The sequence below is a fragment of the Pectinophora gossypiella genome, chromosome 21, assembly GCF_024362695.1.
Source record: "Pectinophora gossypiella chromosome 21, ilPecGoss1.1, whole genome shotgun sequence".
Taxonomy (NCBI): Eukaryota; Metazoa; Arthropoda; class Insecta; order Lepidoptera; family Gelechiidae; genus Pectinophora; species Pectinophora gossypiella.
In genome coordinates, this window is record NC_065424.1 from 5,925,190 (window position 1) to 5,945,101 (window position 19,912).

At 42.4% G+C, this 19,912-nt stretch overlaps 2 protein-coding genes and 1 non-coding gene across 3 annotated transcripts in view; 1 reads left to right on the forward strand and 2 right to left on the reverse strand.

The window, feature by feature from the left end:
* Positions 1–620: 620 nt before the first annotated feature.
* Positions 621–18,363, forward strand: LOC126376504 (protein toll-like). The gene is made up of 10 exons (XM_050023943.1): positions 621–835; positions 2,098–2,322; positions 5,294–5,543; positions 7,156–7,343; positions 8,243–8,373; positions 9,185–9,310; positions 10,300–10,484; positions 14,035–14,218; positions 15,584–15,745; positions 16,373–18,363. The coding sequence occupies exons 1-10, from the start codon at positions 754–756 to the stop codon at positions 17,120–17,122; spliced, it is 2,283 nt and encodes a 760-aa protein (XP_049879900.1). The 5' UTR covers positions 621–753; the 3' UTR covers positions 17,123–18,363.
* Trnal-caa (transfer RNA leucine (anticodon CAA)) lies at positions 15,484–15,555 on the reverse strand. The gene has a single exon. It is a non-coding gene; the product is annotated as a tRNA-Leu (tRNA).
* A 141-nt stretch (positions 18,364–18,504) lies between the features above and the next one.
* LOC126376492 (uncharacterized) overlaps positions 18,505–19,912 on the reverse strand; it is a 34,230-nt gene continuing 32,822 nt past the window's right edge. Inside the window, exons 17-18 of the mRNA XM_050023916.1 lie at positions 19,121–19,218; positions 18,505–18,814 (exon numbers count right to left, since the gene is read on the reverse strand). Coding sequence (XP_049879873.1) covers positions 18,538–18,814; positions 19,121–19,218 — 375 coding nt within the window. The 3' untranslated portion in view covers positions 18,505–18,537. The remainder of the gene's footprint in view (positions 18,815–19,120; positions 19,219–19,912) is intronic.

Sequence of the window (19,912 nt, forward strand, 5' to 3'; positions counted from 1 at the left end):
TTTGAAAATTGCGGAATGCCGCATACAAACATCCACCCCCTATTTTAGGGAAGTGGGGCGTAGAAAGAGACGGAAAGTAGTCTATGTCACTCTCCATCCCTTCAACTGTCTCCACTTAAAAAATCACGTCTCTTTTGCCGTGAAAGACGAACAAACAAACAGTCACATACACTTTCCCATTAATAATATTAGTATGGATAAGAACGACCTCCGCGGTCCAGTGGTTGAGCGTTGGGGTCACGATCCGGAGGCCCCGGGTTCGAATCTCGGTGGGGACATATCACAAAAACACTTCAACACGACACTTAAAACTAGTGTCTCAAAAGCAATAGCTTCTTTTACTTATAGACAGAAATAAAATCAAGGCTGCTCTTTCAACACATAACCTACCAATCCATACATACGTAAATTCATGCTCGTGCTCCATAAAGGGGTGGATAGAAGGCTGAAGACAAGTTGCAGCCACTTTTGATACGCAGTCCAAAGATGGATTATGGTGACGGGTGATAAACAAGCCAAGCGAGTCTAGTAAATGATTTTTTCCTGGTACTGGTTGCCTGGAATAAATTGCTCTAGAGCAATAAGGCCGCCCAAGTTGTACTGTATCCATGTGTTATGTCTGATTGTTAAAATTAAGTTCTGTGCAATAACGTGTATTTGATTTGATTTGATAAACGATAGCGACGGAGGCAACGCCCGCGCAAGATATCAAATGTTTACACAATATAGATCATTAATCGAAGTTTGCGTACGATGCGCATGAGTGGATTTCTGTGGGCTATCATCGGCGTCAGCTACTACTGCTATCAAATTGTATCTTCACTTACAACATGTGGTAAGTAAATACACTATTTACTTAACATTTTTTTCTTGAAGTGACTTATTGTAAGATTTAACGCAAATGACATTAACTACTTGGTCGGACAAATGCGGAGCGCTGAAGGCTCTCAGCCGGTAGAGGAAGACCTAAAAGGACATAAGTCGGCCAAATTGGAGATGTCCTTAGAAAATGTTTAGAACGATCTAGGTTTAGGTTAGGTAGGAATGTGGATTCCTCCACGAAAAGTGTGTCAAGATCGAAGCAAAAATTCCGTAGTCTCTGCTTACCCCGATAGGAGTGAGTTTCTGTATTATGTATAAAAGGGGTCCTATTGACGTTTTTCCGTTTGCCAGAATTTTTATTTGCCTTATTTTTACTTCGCTTCTGGTTTTTTATTTAGCATTTTAACGGCCTCTGTGGTACATACATACATACATAAACTCACGCCTATTTCCCACCGGGGTAAGCAGAGACTATAGAATTCCATTTGCTTCGATCCTGACACACTTCTCTTGCTTCCTCCACATTCATCAATCGCTTCATACACGCACGCCGGTTCAGAGTAGATCGTATTGAACCTTTTCAAAGGACATCTCCAATTTAATCATCGTAGGTCCTTCTCGGTCTTCCTCTGCCAGCCCTACCATCAACTTTCGCTTTATATACCGCTTTTGCAATTCTATTATTCTTCATCCGCTCAACGTGTCCAAACCAACCTAACATTCCCTTCTCAATCCTAGTCACTATATCGTCTTTTACACCACATCTCTGTCTTATCACACTGTTTCTCACTCTATCACACAACTTCAAACCGCAGATGCTACGCAAAGACCTCATTTCTACGGCATTGATCCTACTTTCATGCTTCTTCTGCCATACCCAACATTCACTACCGTACTTCAGCGTAGGGACAAGCACTGCATTGTGAACAGCCATCCTCGCATCTTGCGAGATACATTGGCTACTAACAACTGCATGCATTGCCACATTCACTGAATTACCCAATCTCACTCTCCTTTCTCCAGCCTCTGTGGTCCAGTTCGTAAAAGCCACATCGAAGCAATTAATCTAAAAAAGCAACATTGCTATTTGACATTTGTTTGCACTGCGCACTTAAATTTACTTTTATATGCGCAAATGTCAAATTGCAATGTTGTTTTTTTAAGATGAATTGCTTCGATGTGGCCTTTTTAACCCCCTTTGAGCGTTGGGCTCGCTTTCCGGTGGCTCTGACTCTCTCCATCTTTTGTTCATCCAACATTTCTGTCCATTGGCAGATTCTTCAGACAACCTGTACCTGCTGGATGGCCAGTTAGTTCAGCTGCTACCAGACAGGACACGAAAAATTCGCCTGGAAGCCTGTAACTATTGGGGCGGTGACATTAAGCCGCCGATTTTTGACCTGGACAAGGACCTGATGAATGTTACTCAAATCGCAATCCGGGATCTCGACATGCCTCCTCTGCCTGAGTCCTCTAGGCTAGAAAACGTCGAATTATCATGTAAGTTTCTACTTATTTGCCAGTACCGAACTTTTCCTCTCAGACGACGCCCTGAGCCGAGGTTCGCGCCCAACTGGGCACCCTCAGGCCTGTTGTCTTAAACGTTGTACCGGGTGAGAGCCTTCAGCGCTACCCATTTGTCCGGCCAAGTAGTTAATGCCACCGGCAAATCTACAATAAGTCACGTAAAAAACTTGAACTTGCACCAATGACTTATACATTCATTTGAAGAGCAGTTTTCACTAACACAGTTGGCTCGACCATTACAGACGGCGATACGGCTCACCACCTATCACGTTGGTCTCATAGAAAGCTCGTTACAGTCATGAGCAATATAATGTACCCACTTTAGGACTCTGTCGCACTAACATATTTGACATTTAGTGAGACTTACAGTTCAATTTGTCAAAAAAGTTAATGTGACATGGTACCAAAGTGTGTACATATTAAATGCTCGTGACCTACTGCGGTGTGGGTTGCCATGGATGTTATGTAAATACATTAACAATAAATATTTACGTCACACTGCTGGGCCCCCCGTCAAACAATCGGAGGAGGTATGGAGCATACTCCACCACGTTGCTCCACTGCACACATCCAAGGATTTTGTTTTAAATAGAAAAAAGGTACGAATCAGAACTAGGGGTTTAATAAAAGTAAGTGCGCGCATATAAAAGTAAGTGCGCAATGCAAGCAACTGTCAAATAGCAATATTGCTTTCTTAGATGAATGGCTTCGATGTGGCCATTTTAACCCCCCTGGATTGAAATGGTCTACCGAAAATATAGTCGTGAGCTTAAGCGGTAATTACACTACCCAATACACCCAGACAGATGCGTCAAGGTCATATAGAGATCGGGAAAATCGACGGTATTAGCATAGAATAAGGAATAATACTACGTATAGAATGGCAACTCTCCGCTCGCCACAAGCGGCTGAGCTAATTATACCTCACCCCCCTCGGACATAGTTTAGACTTCAATCGTATGGGCGTCAAAAGTCACACCACACACGTGTGCGTCAAGCTAGCGGCCTCAAAAAAAAAATGGGCACGAAAAAATAATTTGACTATACCAAAAAATAGTACTCTTATTGAAAAAAATAGTACCTGTTGTAAAAAAATTAGTACCATCACGGTTCTGGATTTATAGCCATGTTTTATTGCACTTGCTAGCTTGACGGTGAGCGAAATTTGGCGAGAGTTAACGACAAGGTCTTTCGCTTTGATTTAAACGCCAAAAAATAGTACCGAAATAGTACTCACCCCCTGCAAAATACCGAAAGTAGTACTTCAACGGTTCCAAAGTTATAAAGGCAGTTCTTTGATCCCGCTAGCTTGACGTTTTGAAAATACCTATTATCTGGGGAACGCTTGCATACTTCAGTATGTAACTAATGTCAATGAACTCGTATGAAATAGTACTCCCTACCATCATAATTTTGATCCGATTCTCTTTGTAGAAATGTTAAAAAATCATCATAACCTATGCCATACATTTGTTGTTGATACAGTCACGTAGACAATTACATAACCTCACAATTTATTCGTAAGTATTGCCATTTTGGAGGTCTACCCTACCATTTCTTTGCACTTCAGAGTGCTGCTATTACAAAAAATTCCTATTGCATACACCCATATGCACTAATTTTAATAGAAAATGGCTGCATGGGTCTAGTTCTTATCGAAAACAATCTGTGATTTTAATACATCATAATACATTTTTAATCTGCTGTTTTATTTTATAATTTATACCTTCATGTTGAATTTCTTACGGATCGAAGTGTTTGTTAATAAACAATTTGCAGTATTTGTAGAATAACTCAAAGAGTTTCAACAATGATATTACTTTCATCTGACAACCCTGGCACTTCACCAATTTTTACCCAAAAATGGGGAAAAATACTAAAATCTGACAACATTCTTGACCATGTGTAATAATTTTGTTCGCGACTGTACTTGTCTTGATAAATGTATGACATAGGTTATAATGACTTTTTGACATATTTCTACAAAGAGAATCAGGTCCAAATTATGATGGTAGGGAGTACTATTTCATACGAGTTTATTGACATTAGTTACAAACTGAAGTATGCAAGCATTCCCCAGATAATAGGTATTTTCAAAACGTCAAGCTAGCGGGATCAAAGAACTGCCTTTATAACTTTGGAACCGTTGAAGTACTACTTTCGGTATTTTGCAGGGGGTGAGTACTATTTCGGTACTATTTTTTGGCATTTAAATCAAAGCGAAAGACCTTGTCGTTAACTCTCGCCAAATTTCGCTCACCGTCAAGCTAGCAAGTGCAATAAAACATGGCTATAAATCCAGAACCGTGATGGTACTAATTTTTTTACAACAGGTACTATTTTTTTTAATAAGAGTACTATTTTTTGGTATGGTCAAATTATTTTTTCGTGCCCATTTTTTTTTTGAGGCCGCTAGCTTGACGCACACCCACACACACAGATGCGCGTGTACGATAACGTCAATGTGTAATGTCTGTGTAAAACGAGGTGTTTTGTGTGAAGTGTCCGGGTGTGCTATTAGACTAGTTAGAGATAGTGGTTACCATGGTTACGCCCCACCTGACTGGACCCTACACTGGTTCTACACGTCATCTTGACGCAACGGGCAGGATGGTTTGGCAAATGTAATAACCACTTGTTATCTTCCTCTATAGTGTGGGTTGTGAGGTGGAGTACCAACCTCATCACCCCTGGTGTCAGGGTTACTATTGAGCCGCCAAAGGCCCCTGACATGGCTCATGGTAACGACTACTTATTTACATCAGTAAGTAGTAACCGGGACCAACGGCTTAACATGCCTTCCGAAGCACGGATCATCTTACTTCCGAACAATCTGATGATCAGCCAGTAATGTCCTAACCAAAACCGGAATCGAACCCGGGACCTCCGGATCGTGAGCCCAACGCTCAACCACTTATGTCATGTTGTTTCGACACGTTCACAGTGGCATCACCAACCCACGTGTGGGGATCCTGTTCACATCTGAGGTCCCTACATGTTGTATTGAGCGACCTCCAGTCGATGCACCGGGACTGGCTCGCTAACTGCACCCAGCTCCGGCACCTGAGTCTCAACAAGCCTACTATCCAGGAGGTGCAGAAGATATTGGACAGCGCGCCAAACTTGGAAGTCATTGACCTGTACTTTGAAGATATTAGGCCCATCGTACAGTACCCGCTGTTTCCTACAGCCAGGTAAGTGTTCACTTAACATCATCACATAATATAGCGTCCCGTCTGTATCCACGAAGGGGTTAGGCAGAGATGTATAACAACTTGCAGCTACTTTTCATACGAAATCCTAAGATAGAGTAGGTATGGCGACCCGTATGGTAACTCATTTCATAGTAAGAAAAAGAGAAAGATAATATTTATAATATTATTTGAGGTTTACGCAGTTATTACCATAATTAAAACACATAATACCGGGTTCTTACCGCGTTATTATCAGGGATATGAGACTCCCGATATTTGAAAACTGTTGCAAGTGCCATGATCCTGAGAAGACTGATGAAATTGGAGTGGGGTAGGTAGACCAAGCATATGTCTACCCTCTTGAAATTTTTGTATTTTTTGAATTCAATAGCCTCCTTTAAACAGAACGACAATACATCCCTAGACTCGTAAAGGAGGCTATTGAAGTAAAAAAACACAAAAATTTCAACAGGTAAGACGGGTTTAAATTATCGAGTATGTGGAATCTGGTTGCCAGAAATTGCTGCTTAGCAATAAGGCCGCCAGATTGTGCTGTATCTTTCGTCCACCAGTGTAAGTTTTGTATGGTGTGTGCAATAAAGTATATTTGATTTGATTTGAATCCCGTGAGTAGGTATTGTAAAAAAACTTAAAACGACCTAATGTGGTGACAAAACGCAAGGACACAGTGAGTGCTGTTTGATGCAGTGAGTTTGGTGCGAGTTTAGATGGTTCCGAACATTCCCACATTAAATGTAGAACAAGCGGCAAAGAAAGAGGGTAGACAGATTTGTTTGCCCTTAGAAAATTATGGATCTACCTACACCACTGCAACTTAATCAGTCGTCCCGTGATCATGGCACTTGCAACAGTGTCGACATATCGGGAGTCTCATATCTCTGATAATAACGCGGTAAGAACCCGGTATTATATTTTTAAATTATTTATAATATTATTACAGGATTGCACATCTCAATACAATACACTAACAAAAAAATTATAATAATGGTTCAACACATGTTCAACACGTCAAAGTGATATGCCCATGAAAGCAAGCAGCTGGGGGGTTAAAAACACATCTAAAAAAGCAATATTACTATTTGACATTTGCGCATATATTGGTGAAGGATGGGGGGTATAAGCTGGACTGAAATGGTGTCAAATGAAAAAGTGCTGGAAAGAGTTGAAGAAAAGAGAACCATAATGAAGACTATAGAGAACCGGAGAGGAAATACCACCACCACCACCTGATACGACACGATTCATTTATAACAAACATCATAGAAGGAAAAAATGAAGGAAGAGAGGAAGGGGTAGACCTAGGAGAACATTTATGAAACAAATAAAAGAGAAGTGCAGGTCGTGTCGTATCAGGAGGTGAAGGATTTGGCGGGAAGAAGAGAGGAATGGCGATTACTCCACCGACAAGAGCGCAGCTCTTAAATAAAGAGAGAGAGAGAGAGGGAGAAATGCGAACAAATGTCAAATATTGCTTTTTTAGATGAATTGCTTCGTGGCCTTTTTAATCCCGAACATGTTTGGACTTTTATTCGATGATGGTCCAACATATCGCGTTAGTCCAACTAATGTTATTTAATGTAATTTTTTACAGGGGAAGAGAACAGTCAATAAGGGAAATACGTATTTCTACTACCTGGAGCGTTTGGGAGGATAGCCCTGAATGGTCAGAAGTGACTGCGGCCCTGATACAGCAGTTGTCGACTATACCTCGTCTCAGGCTGCTGTCTTTTAACGAGTTCCTTAGCTTTGACTTCTGTGCTACGGGGAATTTCTCATCAGGTAGGTAATCTAATTTCTTGTTTCTGGTAGCCAATGAGCCCCGTTATCTAATTTTCCATTTTGAATGTGAACCTCTGGGCCACCCTGTATAATAGCGAAAGGTTACTAACCGTGTCGGACGACGCTCAGTGGGTAGGCTCGCTACAAGGTGGACCGACGATCTGGTGAAGGTCGCGGGAAGCCGCTGGATGCGGGCAGCGCAGGATCGATCGTCATGGAGATCCTTGGGGGAGGCCTATGCCCAGCAGTGGGCGTCGTACGGCTGATGATGATGATGATGACTGACCGACTGACTCACTCAATACGAAATCTTAGAAACTACAAGTGCTAGAAGTCTCAAATTTAGCATGGGAGTTCCTTTTAGGACGTAGGTGCTCATTAAGACGGGATTTAGTGAAATTTAACCCCTAAGGGGGTAAAAAGGGGTGGCAGTGTTATTATGAAACTTCTATAGTTTTAATAGTTTGTTTTTTTTAACTCGGTAACGTTTAGTTATATTATTTATACAAATATAAACGGCCTACATGGTTTATTGGTAGAGCTTTGGGCTCGCGGTCTAGACGTCCCGTGTTCGAATCCTGGTGGGAAAATATTACAAAAAACACTTTGTGATCCTTACTTAGTTTAGGACATTGCAGGCTGGTCACCCAATTGTCCGAAAGTAAGATGATCCGTGATTTGGAGGGCACGTCAAGCAGTCGGTCCCTGCTACTATTTTCATTACATGAGCCATGTTAGGGGCCTTTGACGGCTTAATAGTCCTCCTAACCAGTGTTGATAAAGTCGGTCATTGACCTCATAAGTCATAACCCACACGAGAGAAAATTCAGTCTTGTATGAAGTGTCCAGGTTGTGCCGGTATCTACTCTTTGTCCATTTAACACTGATTTCATTTGCAGTGGAATTTAAATCGCTGGAGTGGCTTTCTTTAGGGAAGACAAGCACATCCAGGCTCTGTTTCAAGGAGTTCCGTGCTATGCCGCAGTTAAACTATTTGGACCTAAAAAATACAAAAGTTGCGGAACTGAAGGTATTTTTTTTTTCTAGCGTTATCCCGTTTTCACAGGGTCCGCTTACCTAACCTGAAGATTTGACAGGTCCGGTTTTTTACAGAAGCGACTGCCTGTCTGACCTTCCAACCTGCGAAAGGAAAACCAAAAAAAGAAAGGGGAAGGGGCGTTTAATTTAATAGTATGGTCAGAAAAGTGACGTACTAAGTGTTATACGGTGTAAGCATAAGTGCGAGCGAGGCAGTCTGTGCGCTGTCTCGCTTACTGCTTAGCGGCTTACAGCCTTTTAAGACTAAAATAAGAAGCAGACGGGGTGAGGTCGGCGATATAAAATCGAACAAAGCTAATCCAGTACTTTGTAAATGCGTGTTGACGTTAGGGACGACCCAAGAAAGTGGGTGGATTGTGTGAAGAAGGATACGTGTGTGGAAGGTGTGTACAGTCATGAGCAATATCATGTACCTAATTTAGAACCAAGTCGCACTATCTGAATACATATTGTGCCGACCATACTTAGAGTGGGTAAAGGCAGAAGCTTGATGGATGATGTGGCGGACGCAACTAGTTGACCAGCTAGTTCGTCCAATAACCAACAGATGGCGCGCATCCACTGAATGCAGTCTTGAAACGCGCTATCGAAGTTTACACAGCTTGACGCATAACTTCCAACATTACTTAACTGGATCGTCGATCCCTAGTCACACTGCCAACTTGTGGCTAGCGTACCAACACATCCTTCGGCGGCAGCACACCCTCGCCGCCAAAACTGAATCACCTCGGGGTTACCAGTTGGGTCCGACACTTGGATAATGATGCAAATTATTGTTGTAGTTCAGCGAGCTTCTGTCGGCGCGAGCGCAGCGACTACTCGTTGAATTTGAGGAGCTTGAAAAATGGCACACTGCGACACTGGACAGCCTAGTGTTTGACATGGATGATTACCTGGGTCTCACTGACGTAAGTATGACACACTTTATCATCATCATCATCATCAGCATGGAATAGAAGAAAGAAGTTGGAAGGGCCAAGTGAGTGCGAAACGCACGCCTTACAAGTATGAACAAATCGTTCAATCGCGAACTTTACGACGCACGGAGCTCCGCGATAGTATATTAAAAGGTTGTCTTGTGCATTATAACCTGCAGGACAAAACATCAAATATCGATCATGCTAGGAGATACCTCCTTATGACAGGAAAGCTAAAAACCATAGTATGATCGTCCTTTTCTTTTTCAACGGATAAGAAAATGATAGGTATAACTTAAAATAAAATTAGATGGTGTGTTCTGGAATCAGCACCAGTTTTATTGTTTAATTTAATTTAATTTTATTCGGGTAGCTTACAGCCTCTTTTACAAAGTAGATATTTATATGTGTAAACAAACGCCAATTACAAAGCTACCACAGGTGAACCTAAAACATTTTACATGTCAAACGGGCTCAGTTACCTAACCTAAAATTTAAAAAGGTTCCTTGTTTAGCAAGGTGTTTTTTTATTAACTAATCTTAATGTTCTAGGAAAGAAGCTATTGTTTCTATAATTAGTGTGACTGAGAGGGGCATTATTATGTCGCAAAATTCTATTAGGAACTCTAAGATGGATCATACTGAGGAGATCAGGACAGTTGTATACTGTGGCTTCCTCTAATAATAAATATATTCTTTCTCTCTTTATTTTATCTTTAGTCTAACAGATAGCTGCATGAGCAATAAGGCCGCCTGTTGTGCTTTTCTGTATATGCTGTCCTTATCTCTGTATTTTGTGTCCATTGTGCTCAATAAAGTATTTTATCTATCTATCTATCTATAGCTCGGTGAGGTGTGGTGTGGATACTTAGTTCTTCTTGCAATAGATGTACCTCTGACTACCCCAATTGGGCTATAGTCGTCAGCTTATGTTACGTTGTTGTTTTGACATGCGTACTCAACTATAATAAAACTTTCAGGGGTCCAAGAAAGGCAACGTGACAGTGTCAATAGCTGAACATAGAAAAATAAAGATTGACTGTGATTGTAAGAATGCGTGGTTCGCGAAGGCAACGCGGGAGGGTCTGGTGACCGCTCCGGACGTGGTGTGCGTCGACGGATCGGCGCCTGCGCATCGGCCGCCGGAGACGCTCGAGTGCGACAAGTTAGTAAGGAATTTTAGTCTCCCTCTATCTAACAACAACAAACCCTACTGTGCACCCTCCTTAGTCTTAATGTATCGGGTTAGAGCTAGGGTTTGCTCCCGGGAATTCTCGGTACTGAAAATACCGAGAATTCCCGGGAAATGCAAAAATCTTTAGTACCGGGAAATCTAAACTATGTCCCGGTAATTCCCGGTACTGTACAAACACTTATACTGCCACGAAATTTTAATTTTTAAAACCGCGCGTGAGGCGCGCTAACGCACGCAACCAAGATAGAAGTACGTGCACGAGTCGTACGTACTCTAGAGTAATCGGTAATATTCGGCAGTTTTCGGTTAGCTCGCTGGCATCTTCTGGCCGCTCGGCCCGTTCCGCCATGCCAGTGCCGCCCCAATCTTGGTACAGCAACGATGTAGTAAGTGTTTTGTTTAAAAGTAATAGACTGGTGAGTACTTTAATATACCCTTGTTTATTTATCGTGAACTAGGTAGTTTGTTTATATTGTAGGTTATATTTTGTGCATAATAAATAACCTTATGCTTTGAATCATTCAATAAAATAAACACAGTGTGTTCACGGCTAGTTTCCTTTGGCTTTTGCATTGTTTCTTGTTATTTTTTAATGTTTTTTTTTTTTTTAATTAAGATGGGTTTGCTCTTGACTTCGTTCTTCTACAAGAAGAAGAGGTCGACGTTGGAACGAGCTTACCCAGAAAATGCCTATTCACCCGTGATTTAAAGGACCCCAGGTTATAAGAGTCAGGAAAACACCGACGCCGGCAGCCCATTCCATTCCTTGGCTGTGCGCATTATGAAGGATGAAGCGAAGCGCTTGGTGCGGATTAGTGGTATGTCAACCAAGTAAGGATGGTAACCCGCCGTACGTCTGGATGTCCTCAGATGGAATGGACTTGGTAGAATGAGCCGATGGAGCTCCTGTGCACACTCCCCGAAGTACAATCTGTAAAAAACCGACAGACAGGCGACTTTACGGCGGTGGTCTAGGCTATGCAGTTTGGCTTCCACCAGCTTCCTGTCGCCGATCAACCTCTTAGCACGTCGCTCAACAGAATCCAACGCAGCAAGTTGGTACTTAGCTGAGCCATCCCAAAGGTGAGAACAGTACTCCATGCAAGAACGGACTTGTGCTTTATATAAGGTCAAAAGTTGTCCAGGTGAGAAGTACCGCTTAACCCTATTTAGGATGCCCAGTTTTTTGGCTGCAGTTTGAGCTTTGGATTCAATGGTGGTTCCAAAGTTGAGGCGAGACGTCAGCTCCATTCCAAGAAGCTCAAGACGGTCGGTGATCGGTACAGATGCACCTCGGAAAGTAGGAGTCCTGTTGAACGGACTCTTCTTAGCGGTGAACAGACACGCCTGTGTTTTTGAAGAGTTGAACGTTACCAGATTTTTGTCTCCCCATTGGGACACATGCTTCAGAATCTCATCCGTTCGTTCCACCAAATCCTCTCGAAGAGATCGAACTACTTCCGCGGTAGCTGCAGCACCGGACACATACCTCTCTAAGACAGTACTGTCATCAGCGTACCCAACAATGCCTGACATAAGCAAGTCATTGATGTGCAACAGGAAGAGAGTCGCAGAGAGGACAGACCCCTGAGGAACCCCGGCATCAATAGCGATAAGGTCAGAAGAGCCGCCGTCAATGACTACTCTTATCGATCGCTCACTCAGGAAGTCTGATATCCAGGTGCTGAAGCCAGCGGGAATGCCGTATGCTGGAAGCTTACTTAACAAGCCAGCGTGCCATACCCGGTCGAAGGCCTTTGAGATGTCCAAGGACACAGCCAGGGCCTCGCCGTGTTTCTCGATGGCCTCGCCCCAGTAGTGCGTGACGTACACTAGAAGATCACCGGTTGAACGACCTCTGCGAAATCCGTATTGGTGATCACAAAGCAGATCGTTTGTCTCTAGGTACGTCAGCAGTTTACTGTTTAGGACTCTCTCCATCACTTTGCAAATGATGGAAGTAATGGCGATCGGTCTATAGTTGGCCGGGTCGGCACGGCTACCCTTCTTAGGCACCGGTTGTACGTTAGCAAGCTTCCAGGATTTAGGCACAGTTCTTTGTTCGAGAGAAAGGCGATACAGGCGTGTCAGGACAGCAGAATGTAGAAGTAATGTGTGCGTGATCTCAATTACCAAATTTAAAGCTAAGTATATTTAGTATTTACTAGTAAGTATATTTAGTAGTAAGTTGATTAAATATTTTAAAAAGCGTTTTGGTGTTTAATTTCGTCATACTCATAAAATAATTACGAATTTAATTTTTTTTCAGTAGGTACCGAAGTTTCGAAACTTCCCGGTAATTCCCGGTACTGGATAGGCTCCAGTACCGGGAATTCGAAAATCCAGTTCAGTTCCGGTACTGCAAACCCTAGTTAGAGCCCTCAGCGCTCCCCATTTGTCCGGCCAAGTAGTGAATACCAATAAATATATAAAGTATAATAAAGAAAAAAAATAAGTAAGTGTAATAAAGTGTTGTATGTGCAATAGAGCGTTTTTGTATTGTATTATAATAATACCATATGCGGCATATCTACAATAAGTCACTGATTAAAATTAAGTGATTGATGGATTAATTAATCACTGTGGTCTTGTGTTACACCGGCTTTCTTCTCAAACGAGTCTTGTACCATCATCACCAGCCCATTAACGTCCCCACTGCTGGGGCACGGGCCTTCCCTATGGATGGATAGGGAGATCGGGCCTCAAACCACCACGCGGGCCCAATGCGGATTGGTGGTTATTAACGACTGCTAATGCAGCCGGGACCAACGGCTTAACGTGCCTTCCGAAGCACGGAGGAGCTCGAGATGAAAACTTTTTTTTGTGGTTACCCATCCTATGACCGGCCTTTGCGAAAGTTGCTCAACACTCTAAGTGCACCAATGAGTTATTAATTTATCTCAAGTGCAGTCTTCACTAACACAGTTGGCTCGGCCTTGGCTCGTCACACAGACGGCGATACGGCTCACCACTTATCACGTTGGTCTAACAGAAAGCTTAGTTCATCTTGCGATGGATGTACGGTCACGAGTACTAATATGTATACACTTTGAAACCATGTCACATTTACTTTTTTGACAAATTAAACCGTAAGTCTCATTAAATGTCAAAGATGACAGTGCGACAGGGTTCTAAAGTGGGTACATGATATTGCTCATGACTGCACCTTTAACGATACCTAGGATATAGGTGAGCTTATGTTTTTATGCTCGATGGCGCAGCGGTAAACGCGCTCGGTCTGCGATTGTTGAAGTTAAGCAACTTTCGCAATGGCCGGTCATAGGATGGGTGACCACAAAAAAAAATTCATCTCGAGCTCCTCCGTGCTTCGGAAGGCACGTTAAGCCGTTGGTCCCGGCTGCATTAGTAGTCGTTAATAACCACCAGTCCGCACTGGGCCCGCGTGGTGGTTTAAGGCCCGATCTCCCTATCCATCCATAGGGAAGGCCCGTGCCCCAAGCAGTGGGGACGTTAATGGGCTGGTGATGATGATGATGTTTTTATTATGTTATGTTTTCAGGTTTAGCTGCGGCTCCTGCACATGCTATCGCTTCTGGCAAGATGCCACAGTCAAGGTGGACTGCACGGGAGTCAAGCTACTCACCCTGCCAGCTGATCTGCTGAATATGGCTGGTGTCACTGTCTTCCTTGCTTCGAGGAGCAGTCTCGTGACGTTACCTGCACACCTGCCTGATCGACTCTTAGTAAGTGACCAATGGGGTTAAAATGGCCACATCGAAACAATTCATCTAAGAAAGCAATATTGCTATTTGACATTTGTTTGCATTGCGCACTTACTTTACATAAACTGCCTATATACGTCCCACTGCTGGGCACAGGCCTCCCCTCAATCAACCGGAGGGGGTATGGAGCATACTCCACCACGCTGCTCCACTGCGGGTGCAGGGGTGTTTTTACGGCTAATAGCCGGGACCAACGGCTTAACGTGCCCTCCGAAGCACGGAATCATCTTACTTTTTCGGACAATCAGGTGAATCAAGCCTGAAAAGTCCTTACCAAACAAAGGACAGTCTCACAAAGTGATTTCGACAATGTCCCCATCGGGAATCGAACCCGGACCTCCAGATCGTGAGCCTAACGCTCTAACCACTAGACCACGGAGGCGCACTTACTTTAATATGCGCAAATGTCAAATTGCAACATTGCTTTCTTAGATGAATTGCTTCGATGTGGCCATTAGATTGTCCAGTCACAATCGTTTGCTTCATGTTCCTCGTTGCCGCACCAAATATAGAAGCAATAGTTATTTACCTCGTTCCCTTAAACAATTTAACGAGGTTAATGCCTCTCAATGTGATTTGTTTAGCAGTAGTATTAATTCGCTGAAGAGTCAGCTTATTAGAGGTAATTGGTAATAGTTGTTAATTATTGTTAGTGTTTTAATGTGTATTCTTGCTAAATTGCGCATTCAATCCAATTTTTTTTCTTATATTTTTTCTATATCTCCGCTCTCTTGTCTTGTTGTATAACTCTTTTTCATTTATTTGTGGTAGCTTGTAATTGGCCTTTATTTACTACTAAGTGTAACATTGTGTGAATTAAGCTCCCCAAACAAAATAAAATAAAATAAATAAATAAAATTAGATGAATTGCTTCGATGCCATTTTAACCCGAATCTAAACTCCCCCAAGGCAGGTCACCTTGTGAGTGTTTTTAGGATTAATTTGACTCTTACATAAAACACATACAAAGTACGAACAATACTCTTGCTCTGTTTCTCTCCTATCGTGTGGGTTGTGAGGTGAATGACCAACCTCATCAACCCAACAACGCCAAACTCCCCTGACATGATTCATGTAACGACTACTCACTTACATCAGTAAGTAGTAACCGGGACCAACGGCTCAACGTGCCTTTCGCAGCACGGATCATGTTACTTTCGGACAAACGGGTGATCAGCCTGTAATGTCCTAACCAAACTAGGGATTACAAAGTGATTTTTGTGATATGTCCCCACCGGGATTCGAACTCGGGACCTCCGGATCTTGAGCCCAACGTTCAACCACTGGACCACGGAGGCCGTTCTAATTGTATTATTCTTCTTCCAGTATCTAGACCTATCTGACAACAACATCTGGAAGCTAGATGCTACAGAAGTGTCTGCATTGTTTGGTGTTAAGGACCGGCGCGTGCGTTTCGCTGGGAACCCTATTGTATGCACGTGTGAAAACGAACATCTGCTTAATGCGCTTAAGGAAAATCCTGGACGGGTAAGAAGAAAACTATTACCTAAATAATAAGTACATAAAAACGAAAATATAAACAGCATATATACGTCGCATTGCTAGGCACAGGCCTGTCAATCAACCGTGGGTTGGTGGAGGCGGTTGGTCCAGTCGTACGGGCCCAACGGCTCATCAGATCCAGCCAAACAAAGGACAGTTTCACAAAGTGATTTTTGACAATGTCCCCATCGGGAATCGGCCCGAATCAGCTCGTTAAAATATTTTTATTTAGTAGGTAACATAGTTACATTTTGAATCGCAGGTTTTAACTTAACGAACGTCTCATCCGCCTAAAAGTACTGCAGCTTCTCCAATTTATACAGCCGAAGAAAAGACTCTGAAAGAAAAACCTTGGCACAGGGCTCTAGACGTCCTTATTTTTAGACCATAAAACAGAGCCTATCATAATAAGGGTCAAATTCAAAACTAAACTGGGGGGTTAAAATGGCCACATCGAAGCAATTCATCTAAGAAAGCAATATTGCAATTTGACATTTGCGCATATAAAAGTAAGTGCGTAATGCAAACAAATGTCAAATAGCAATATTGGTTTCTTACATAAATTGCTTCGATGTGGCCATTTTAACCCCCCTGGTGCTATTTGTATTATAGGTGGATGACTACAAAGACATCAAATGTGTCGGCAGCAATGAATCATTGGAGTTTGTGGATATGTCAAAACTCTGCGCGGTGCGAGATCGTGAAGCAGCCGTGGTGAAGGCCATAGTGTCTGTGGCGTTGCTGTTGGCAGCATTGATGGGGCTCGGTGGGGTCGCGGTCTACTACTACCGCACGCTGAAGATATTCTGCTTCGCTCGCGGTTGGTGCCTCTACCGCGTACGAGAAGACGAACTCGACTCCAACCGCGTCTTCGATGTATTCCTCTCCTTCTGCCACGCCGATGAAGCGATCATCATTGAACAGTTGTTCCCAATCCTGGACCGAGAATATAAAGTGTGCGTGCACTTCAGAGATTGGATGCCAGGCCACCTCATCCCAGCACAGATCTCCAACTCGGTAGAACTTTCCAGAAGGACTGTGGTGGTAGTATCTAAGAATTTTGTGAAATCCGTTTGGGGAATGCTTGAGTTCCGGACTGCGCATATGAGTGCCCTTGTTGAAGGTAGAGTCCGAGTTGTGGCGGTGGTGTTGGACGATGTGCTGTATGATGAGGAGATGCAGGCTGAGCTGAAGATGTACCTGCGTAGTAACACGTACTTGAAGTGGGGTGAGCCGTGGTTCTGGGACAAGTTGCGGTATGCGTTGCCTCACCATCCTTCACCCAAACAACCACAGCCCCACCAGCCTGCAGACAACGCCGCTTACGAACACCCAATAGAAGCATTACAGTTACAAGATTAATACGATGCAATTTTGAAAATTGCCCTTCGCTGAAAGTAACACACAATAAGGTACTGAATAGAATAATGGCGTTGACAGCGACTCCCCGACCGGCGATTCCCGCTACGGCGAGTCTCTTTAAGGCGAGTCCCCTCTACTTCGAGCGTTTTTTTTCTTTATAATAGTTACCTGTGGTGAAAATTTTATCAATTCAATATTTCATCAATCCGGAAATGATTTTTAGTAAAAAAAATAGGAAATAAGAAAACTAGGATCATAATTTTTTTCTATTTATGCCTTTTGGCATTTTATATGTCTAAATTAGTTGAAACAGGCCAAAATAATAAACCATTATCCTTGTACTTAAATAATAAAATTATGTAGGTATGTGGAAGTCGTGGAAGAAATAGCGGGAATTACCGTTCGGGGACTCACTGTCAACGTCATAATTCGTTAAATACTTGTCTTAATGTCTCGATGAGTATTTTGGTTTTAAGCTCGGTCACTTAAGTTTCAAAAAAAGATCACAAAAATCAAATTAAATTGAAAAAGTCACTCAGACGGGAATTGAACTCCAAGCCGGGACGAGTGTGTTAACCATTACAACATCGGGTTCTCATCCGTTCTAATGTGAATTCGTTTGTATTTGACAAAAGTTCCGGGTTCGTTATAGACGTTTTCGATTTAATTTTCTGTTTGTGAGTTTCTCTAAGCATGAGTAACAGCTATAAACAAGAATAATATCCTTTTTAGTCACTAAAAAGTAAATAAAAATAAGCATTTTTTTTTTTTATAAAAAACAAGCATTTATTTAAAATGTATTAAAACTAAAAAACTTTTGAGGTTAACACACACAGAATCAGTATTCAAAGCGATCCGGGAAGCAGGCGTTTGTATGCAACGCGCGCGGATTTCTGTGCGAACGGTGGCTTATTGCATGAATCTCGAACATACTTACAGAACATTCCCGGGCCCGCTTCTGTGTTCATTTAGGTTTATAAGGTCGATTGCCGTTATAACTTAAGTAGTTAATTAACAAAAGAGACTACACGAACACTTCAAATACGTACATATGTATACCACTAGCATGATTACTAATAAAGCGACTATGTGCCGTCTATTAATTGGGTAGATTTCTAGGTCAGAGATAAATTATAAAATTCTGTTTACTAAATACAGACATATCTAAAAATGACAAAAAACGTTTTCTTTGTTCTATTTAACTTATATATGAATTTTAATAAAGAAACATTTAATAATAAGTGCGACATTTTGGCACGTTTTTCTATGACGTCTCAGGTTGTGTTTTCATACAAATTCCATAGTAATTTCGTATTTTGACGTTTAGTAAAAAATAACTGATTTGACTAGTTGGAAACTAGCCTGTTGTCATCTCAAGGTCCCAAGTTGACTCACATGACTTCTAGAACTAAGAACTACCGCTCATCTTCATCTTCGTAATCGTCGTCAACGGGAGCGGCGCGGGATTCGCCGCCGCCGGGCAGACGATCGATGTCAGCTTTGCGCAGGCGCGCGAAGTTTGGCGTCGTCAGGTGCCCGCAAGTGTTGCTAGGGGCGTGTACTTTAATGTACCCCCCGTCCCCCCAGTTGGCGGTCCACTGGTTCTTTAGAATGAAGTGCGGCGCGTTGCGAAGTTCGCCCCAACCAACCGCCAGCACGGCGTGGTTCAATCGCTTCTTTGGGCCCTTCACGCTGTAAAAATATTTACATATATACACACACACTCAGTGATGTGGCGGACCCAACTAGTTGACCAGCTAGTTCTGCCCATAACCAACAGATGGCGCAGCTTTCACTGCAGTCCTAGAACGCGCTAACGAAGTTTGTACAGCGCGACGCATGTATACAGCTACTAATATGACACCGTTGGATCGTCGATCCCTAGTCACACTGCCAACTTGTGGCTAACGGAGTACAATGCTCAGTTTGGTACCCCGATAATATCCTTTGGCGACCAATATATGTAACAGTTCGTTAAATTGTAAAGAAAAAGCTTACCAGCGGTCGTCTTGTAGGACACCTTTCTTGTACAAGTAGAAGGACTTAGGCTTAGCGTCCACGACCACCACGGTGGGGGCGAATCGCCGGATCGATACCTGTTAAATAAATATTATTTAAAAAATATATATAAAATGAAGTATCGTAAGAAGAAGACGGAAAGAAGAAAGAAGGGGTACGGTCAAGAGTATACAATATGTATACACTTTGAAACCATATCACTTTAACTTTTTGGACAAATTAAATGTCAGTCTCATTAAATGTCAATTATGATAGTGCGACAGGGTTCTAAAGTGGGTACATGATATTGCTAATGACTGTACGCATCCCGACTAATACTCTACACTACTGGATTCTAGAGTTTGAATTCATGTTTGGGCTATAAATAATTGATATCACATGGTTTTCAGGATTTGTGCCCGGTTATGATGATTTTTTAACATATTTCTACAAAGAGAATCGGATCAAAATTATGATGGTAGGGAGTACTATTTCATACCAGTTTATTGACATTAGTTACATACTGAAGTATGCAAGCGTTCCCCAGATAATAGGTATTTTCAAAACGTCAAGCCAGCGGGATCAAAGAACTGCCTTTATAACTTTGGAACCGTTGAAGTATTAATTTCGGTATTTTGCAGAGGGTGAGTACTATTTCGGTACTATTTTTTGGCGTTTAAATCAAAGCGAAAGACCTTGTCGTTAACTCTCGCCAAATTTCGCTCACCGTCAAGCTAGCAAGTGCAATAAAACATGGCTATAAATCCAGAACCGTGATGGTACTAATTTTTT